At 54.1% G+C, this 7,898-nt stretch overlaps 1 protein-coding gene across 1 annotated transcript in view; it reads left to right on the top strand.

Annotated features, from left to right (window-relative positions):
* ABCB9 (ATP binding cassette subfamily B member 9) overlaps window positions 1–7,898 on the top strand; it is a 35,378-nt gene that overhangs the window by 5,786 nt on the left and 21,694 nt on the right. The window contains exons 3-6 of the mRNA XM_021706727.1: window positions 2,692–2,806; window positions 3,345–3,475; window positions 4,584–4,789; window positions 7,745–7,897. Coding sequence (XP_021562402.1) covers window positions 2,692–2,806; window positions 3,345–3,475; window positions 4,584–4,789; window positions 7,745–7,897 — 605 coding nt within the window. The remainder of the gene's footprint in view (window positions 1–2,691; window positions 2,807–3,344; window positions 3,476–4,583; window positions 4,790–7,744; window position 7,898) is intronic.

Raw genomic sequence — 7,898 nt, forward strand, 5'->3', positions numbered from 1 at the left:
GGGGCTGCGGTGGCCGGGAGCGGCCACCGCACTCCAGTCTGGGTGACAGAGTGAGACTCGAACTCAAAAAAAAAAAAGAGAAGAAGAAAACGCAGAGGCCAGCAGAGTTGGAGCAGAGTGAGCGAGGTGGGGAAGGTGGGGAAGGTAGAAGACAAAGCAGGTCACTCACGGGGTCTCGGTCACGTAGGTCCCCATGGGCCACGGCAAGAACTTTGGCTTTTACCCTGGACGAGATGGAAACCCCTGGGGTGTCCAAGCTGAGCGGCCACAGGAAGCAAGTTGGACTCAACAGGATCCCAAGTTCTGCTGTGTAGAGGACAGGCTGATGGGGCAAGGGTGGTAACAGGCTTCTGAGACAGCCCAGGTGGGATCAGCGACTTGGACCAGGGTGGGGACAGTGGAGGCAGCAGAAGTGGCTGACTTTTGGAGATGGCTGGAAGACAGAGCCACAGGACTTGCTGACGGATGGGAGCGTTTCATGCGGTTCTGCACAGCTTCCACAGGAGAAGTTGGTGCCCAGTAAGGTGGTTCTCATTGCTGGTGCTTGCTGGAAGCAAATGCTGTTGCCGTTTTCTCCCCTGAGGATAAACTGAGGCAAGGCTTCAGCCTAAGTGGAGCTCGGCAGCCATGTCTAGAGACCCCATCTGGCCATGGACCCTCTAGGCTGCCACCTCCTGGTCCCAGAGCCAAGTCCAGTAGAGGGCATCATAGCCGCACAGAAGGCCTCACTGTCCGGGAACCTCAGCCAGGTCAGGCAGCGCCAGTCAGAAAGGAGCTGGCCAGACCTGCCCAGGGTTCATTCACTGACCTTTACTGAGCACCTACTGTGTGCCCAGTCCCAAGCCCAGTTCTGCCTGTGGAAAGAACTGCAGGCCAGGCACAGTGGCTCACGCCTGTCATTCCAGCACTTTGGGAGGCCAAGGCAGGAGGATTGCTTGAGCCCAGGAGTTTGAGACCAGCCTAGGCAACATAGTGAGACCTCATCTCTAAAAACTAAAAATAAAAAAGGAAGAGCTGCAATGAAAACAGGTCCTGGGCCGAATAGGAGCCTAGCCTGGTGACCATTCCATTTGTGCCCACTATCTCCATAAGATGAGAGTGGGAGGCCGAGCTCAGTGGCTCATACCTATAATCCCAGCACTTTGGGAAGCCGAGGCAAGAGGATTGCCTGAGCCCACGGGTTTGAGACCAGCCTGGGCAACTTGGTGAGACCTCATCTCTACAATAAATCAAAAATTAGCTGGGCGTGGTGGCATGTGCCTGTAGTTCCAGCTACTTGGAAGGCTGAGGCAGAAGGATCACCTGAGCCCAGTAGGTCGACGCTGGGTGGCCGTGAGTGTGCCACTGTACTCCAACCTGCATGACAGAGTGAGCTCTAACTCAAAAAAAAAAAAAAAATGATGAGAGTGGGCATTTGGGTTATAGGGGAGGATGGCTAAGTCTGTTTGAGCTGCTATCCCAAAATGCCACATACTATGTCTGGCAAGGGCTGCTTTCTGCTTCCAAGGGGGCACCTGACTGCTGCATCCTCCAGAGGGAAAGACCCTTGTGTCCTCACATGGCAAAAAGTAGAAAGGCAAGAGAGAGCAAATCCACTCTCTCAAGTCTTTTATAAAAGCCCTAATCCCATCTGTGATAGCTCCACCCTCAAGACTTAGCTGCTTTTAAAGTCCCCACCTGTTAACAGTTTCACATTGGTGATTGTATTTCCACATGTGAATTTTGGGCACATTCAAACCACAGCAGCAGGGTCAAAGAAACAGCCCCCAGATTGGAAGCCACTTTGGGTTTAAGTCCCAGCCCTTCCTCTTACTTGCCGTATGACATTGAGCAAATTGCTCAGCCTCTCTGAGTCTTCCATTCTACTCCAGGATTGTTGTGAAGGTGCAGTTAGACAAGTAGGTAAGAAGTCACCTGGAGAGCTGTAAAGTACCTCACCAGGAGGGATGGGGTAGCAGTTCTTGCTTGGAACCAGAAGAGCAAATCTTTCTTTTTCTTTTTGAGTTGGAGTCTCACTCTGTCACCCAGACTGGAGTGTAGTGGTATGCTCATGGCTACTACGACCCAATGGGCTCAGGTGATCCTTCCGCCTCAGCCTTCCAAGTAGTTGGAACTACAGGCGCACACCACCATGCTGGCTAATTTTTTGATTAATTGTAGAAACTAGTTCACGCCAAGTTGCCCAGGCTGGTCTCGTACCCCTGGATTCAGGCAATTCTCTTGTCTCGGCTTCCCAAAGTGCTGGGATTACAGGTGTGAGCCATCGTGCCCGGCAACATCTTTCAAGGTTCTTGAACTTGGACTCTGACCCCAACGAGAAGAATGAAATCAGCTTTGGTTTGGCATCAGTCAGCTACTGACTGCCGTGTGGCCTGGCAAATCGTCTCATCTCAACTTTACTTTCCTCATCTGTAAAATGGGGATGATCTCAGGGCCTACTTCAAAGGGAAGGAAGCATCCCTTGGGAGCCCTCAGGCTCTGCCTGCTCCATGCCCTGTGGCCATTATCTGTTAACAGCGACCCAGTCTGTGTAGACTTAACACCCAGTGTTTCCCATGTTCCTGTTCTCGGGAGGGGGCCGTAAGCAGTGTGGAAAAACCCCCCTGTGGGGCGAGCCAAGCAGCTGGTGTGTGGGGAGGGGCATGTGCTCCCCCAGCTGCAGATACCCCTGAGCCACCCTGCCTCCCCCAGGAGAGACGTTCCTGCCCTACTACACGGGCCGGGCCATCGATGGCATCGTCATCCAGAAGAGCATGGACCAGTTCAGCACAGCCGTCATCATTGTGTGCCTGCTGGCCATCGGCAGGTAGCTGGCCCAACCCTACGCCCCATCCTGCACCCCCGGGCCTGCGCTGGGAGGAAGGAAAAGTCCTGTTCCTATAGAAGACGGGGGCCAGGGAGGCCCCAGAAATGCCTCTAATGAACCTGTTACTCAGCCGGTCTCCCTGAGAACCAGCTCCCAGACTGGCTCAGGACCCGTGTCACTTTGATTAGGCCACACCCTCTTGTCCCTAAAAAAAGATCCAATCCCGGGGTTCCCCCCTCGCCCTTTCTGGTCATTTCCCAAGCAGGATCGGGGCTTGACACAGGACCAGCTTTGTCCGTGCTGTTCTGGAAGGGAGAAGGGTCTGGCTGGCAGGTCTGGGCCCCTCTCACTGCTACTATCCCCTTGCCCTCACCCTGGGGACTGCAGCTGAGGAAGGAGGGCCCCCCCCGAAGTGGCGCTAGCCCCAGAGAGGGGCTGTGGCCAGGCTCCCATGCCTGCTGCCAGGGGAGGGAGCAGTCGGGTGTGGCTGCTGTTGCCGGAAGGCCATCGTGCTATAACATCTCTTATCTGCAATTAGCTCATTTGCCGCAGGTATTCGGGGCGGCATTTTTACCCTCATATTTGCCAGACTGAACATTCGCCTCCGAAACTGTCTCTTCCGCTCACTGGTGTCCCAGGAGACGAGCTTCTTTGATGAGAATCGCACAGGTTGGTTCCCCCCTACCCCGTGCCTGGGGTGTTCTGAGGGCTCAGCCCAGCCAGGGGAGCGGGGAGGAGGAGTGAAGTGATGGTTCCTGCTGTCAGTCGGGATGGAAACACCCCAGAGGTGGGCTGTGGCCTCTGTGGGACCCTGGCCAGGCCACCCGCGGTTCCTGCAGGAGCCAAGGCCTTGCTCCCACCACCCTGTAGAAGCCGCAAGGGCCAGGACTACCCCAGTTGTGGCCAGCATGGCCCAGCTCTCGCAGGCATGAGCAGAACAGGAGAGGCAATGTAGGGCCTGGCCAAGATCCTGAGTTCTGAGACAGACCAGCCTGGGCCGAAAGCCCCGGTTCCACCACTCAATAACTTAACCTTTCTGAGCCTCTGTTTTCTTGTTTGTGAAATGGGAACACTAAGAGTAGCCACCCCGGGGGGTGGTCATGAAGCTCTTAGCCCCGTGTTCAACTTAGGTAAGAGGTGTCTGCTAGTCCGGGTGCAGGGCTCAAGTCTATAATCCCAGCACTTTGGAAGGCTGAGGCAAGAGGATTGCCTGAGTTCAGGGGTTCAAGACCAGTCTGGGCAACTTGGTGAGACTTTGTCTCGATAATAAATCAAAATATTAGCCAGACATGGTGGCATGCACTTGTAGTTCCAGCTCCTTGGAAGGCTGAGGTGGAAGGATCGCTTGAGCCGAGCAGGTTGAGGCTGCCATGACCATGAGCGTGCCACTGCACTCCAGCCTGGGTAACAGAGTGAGACTCCAACTCAAACAAACAAAAAAAAGAGGTGTCTGCTCTTTCTCCTCCAGATTATTTCTGTAGAAGGGAAGAGGTGTTGCCCCCCGTCAGTGACAAGGAGTAGACCTGGGTTGGAAGTCGGACTCAACTATGGACAAGCCATGTGGCACTGAACGAGTCCCTCCCACCCTGAGCCCCCTCCGCCTCTGCTGTGCAGTGGGATGTCATGAAACCTAAACAAAGTGCCCTCTCCCCGCCACCTCTCAGAAGGTGGGGAAGGCCCACTCTCCCATGTCTGTCTCAGAGGCCCCATAATGTCCCCTGCTGCCACCCCAGTGGCCTTGGCTGCCACAGCAGGCGCTGAGCCACCTGTGTTCCAGGCGACCTCATCTCCCGCCTCACCTCGGACACCACCATGGTCAGCGACCTGGTCTCCCAGAACATCAATATCTTCCTGCGGAACACAGTCAAGGTCACGGGCGTGGTGGTCTTCATGTTCAGCCTCTCATGGCAGCTCTCCTTGGTCACCTTCATGGGCTTCCCCATCATCATGATGGTGTCCAACATCTACGGCAAGTACTACAAGGTAGGCCCGCTTGCTCCCTCCTTGTCTTGAGGCTGTGTTTACATTATTCATGCATCCAATGAATATCTATTGAGCACCTCCTATATCCCAGATACTGGCATACATCAGTGAAACAGACAAGGTCCCTGCCCTCCTGGAGCTTGTATTCTAGTAGAAGAGACAGACAATAGGTAACAACAACAACAACAATAATAACTAAAATAACAGTACAGTAAAAGATAAAAGATGTTACGTGCTAAGGAGAAACAGAAAGTGAGGAAGAGAGAGATACTGGGAGCACTGAGGGGTGGTGGCAATTTTAAATAGGTCTTGTGCTGGGTGCGGTGACTCAAGGCTGTAATCCCAGCACTTTGGGAGACCAAGGCAAGAGGATTGTCTGAGCTCAGGGGTTCAAGACCAGCCTGGACAACATGGTGAGACCTCGTCTCTACAATAAATCAAAAAATAAGCTGGACATGGTAGTGCCAGCTACCAACTTCCAGCTTCTTGTTCCAGCTACTGGGAAGGCTGAGGCGGAAGGATCACCTGAGCCCAGCAGGTCGAGGCTGCGGTGGCCGTCAATGTACCACTGCACTCCAGCCTGGGCGACAGAGTGAGACTCTGACTCAAAAAAATAAAATTAAAAAATAGGTCTTGTTGGCCAGGCACAGTGGCTCACACCTCTAATCCTAGCACTTTGGGAGGCCAAGGCAGGAAGATCACTTGAGCCCAAGAATTCGAGATCAGCCCAAGCAACATAGCAAGATGTCATCTCTAAAAAAATATTTAAAAAATTAGCCAGGTATGGTGACACACACTTGTAGTTCCAGCTATCCAGGAGGCTAAGGCAGGAGGATCACTTGAACCTAGGAAGTCAAGGCTGCAGTGAGCTATAATTGTACCACTAGACTCCTGCTTTGGGTGATGAAGTGAGATCACATCTCTTAAAAAAATAAAAATAAAAATCCAATAGGTCTTGCTGAGAAGGAGACATCTGAGTAAGGATCTGAACGAGGTGGACACCTCAGGGCAGTGAGTTGCAAGGGTACGGCCATGTGGAAGCCCTGAGGTGGGACCATGCCCTGTGTGTTTGAGCAACCTCACAGTGACTAGTGAGGCTGGAGAGATGAGTGGGGGGAGGGGCTGGGAGGTGAGGGAGGGAAGGTGAGAGCCAGTTGGTGTAAGCCCTGCCCACAGGGTCACTCTCTTCCCACAGATTGTACACAGGATAGCTGGGGCCCACCACGATGCACCTATGGGGGTGCTGCAGTTCCCTCCAGCTGCCCCTGGCACTGCCTCTGCCAGGGAGGAAGGCCCATGAGCTAGGCCCAGTTCCACCCTTCTCCTGCCTCCCGGCTTTCTGGGTGCCTCCGACCCCCAAGGAACCAGGCTGAGTTCAGATAGGCAGGCCTATGACCCCGTAACAGGTGCAGGCAAGCCCTTCCCCAGTGACCCAGGCCCATGGGGGTACTCCTGAGTGGGGGGCTTTGATACGGGGTAGATCACTGTTGCCAGCAACTTTGAAGCTGAGCCCTGGGTGGCAGAGGGAGCCGTCTCCTGCCCAGCCCCCACATGAATCCCTTCCCTGACCCTCTCCGGCCACATGGGCACCTCTTCCCCCATGGTTCCAGGTCATAGTCTTGCCACTTTCCTCACTGAGTAGAAAGAATAAATATGAGCCGGGCTCGGTGGCTCAGCCTGTAATCCCAGTGCTTTGGGAGGCTGAGGTGAGTGGATTGCCTGAGCCAGCGGGTACGAGACCCACCTGGGCAACTTGGCAAGACCTCATCTCTACAATAAATCAAAAAATTAGTCGGGCGTGTTAGTGCGCACCTGTACTTCCGGCTACTTGGAGGGCTGAGGCAGAAGGATCGCCGCAACCCAGCAGGTTGAGGCTGCGGTGGCCAGGAGAGGCCAGTGCACTCCAGTCTGGGCGACAGAGTGAGACTCCAACTCAAAAAAAAAAAGGAAGAAATAGGTAAGGTAGAGGTGGAACTATGTCCTTTGCTCTGCTCCCTACCCCTCCCTTCCTTCCCAGCAGCTCCTAGGAAGCCTAGAGTTCCCGCTTCACCCCCCACCAGTACGCCTCAGTCCCGCCTTTAAGTTCAACTGGGCAGGGCCCCTGGGCAGCTCTTTGTGGATTTTCCACTGCACACCTGGAGTATAGTCAGCAAGTCAACAAACCACGTGCCAGCCACAGCTAGACATGATTCAGTGCTGGGTGTGGCTCCTCCCAGGGGTGTCCTCCTGTGGCTGGGGCGTGACACACAGGTCATAGGATGTGCCAGTGCATGATCCCATCCTCACTTCTGGCACCGCCTTCCTGGTTTGAGAATCAGAACACAGTCTGAACAGTGCTGCCCTGTCCAGAACTCGTCAGCCATCTACTCCTGGTTATATGTGTTTGGTGTGAGCAGATTTCACAGTTCATGGCCTCCACTACCATCTAGAATTTGACTGGGAGTCTCTGTGCCAACCCTCAGGCTCTCACATCATTTATGCTGATGATGTAAATGGTGCTTCCTTAACAGCTGATATTTATTTTCTAGTGCACAACTTAAACAACCATCCAGGGTATTCCTGCTCTTTGCCAGAGCAGGATCAGGTGTTGTGGTAATCCTCTCAGACTTTGCGAGAGGATTACCAAAAACTGAGTAGTCATGAATAGTCTCCTTTGAGTACTGGAGATGACTTCACGACCAGCCACCAGCCCCCCCCCCATCCCTTGGGGACTGGAACCACCCCCAGCAGCTCCACTGGAGTCTTTTGACTAAAAAAAAAAAAAAAAGTCTTTCAAGCCAGAAGGAGCTGGGGAGAAAGTGGAACTGGGTCTTACCCTTTTGTCCCGTGAACTTCCTAGATTAGGCCTGGCTCCCACGAAGGATGGAAAAGCCCAGGGAGACCTGGGGGTCCAGGTGGATAGTGAGGCTGTCTGTGTTGGGGTCTCCTCCTCCTTGCCCCTGCTTCTGCCCATAGAGGCTCTCCAAAGAGGTGCAGAATGCCCTGGCCAGAGCCAGCAACACGGCCGAGGAGACCATCAGCGCCATGAAGACTGTCCGGAGCTTTGCCAATGAGGAGGAAGAGGCCGAGGTATACCTGCGGAAGCTGCAGCAGGTGTACCAGCTGAACA

The sequence above is a fragment of the Carlito syrichta genome, unplaced genomic scaffold (genome assembly GCF_000164805.1).
Source record: "Carlito syrichta isolate Samal-C Ts95f unplaced genomic scaffold, Tarsius_syrichta-2.0.1 Scaffold315955, whole genome shotgun sequence".
Taxonomy (NCBI): Eukaryota; Metazoa; Chordata; class Mammalia; order Primates; family Tarsiidae; genus Carlito; species Carlito syrichta.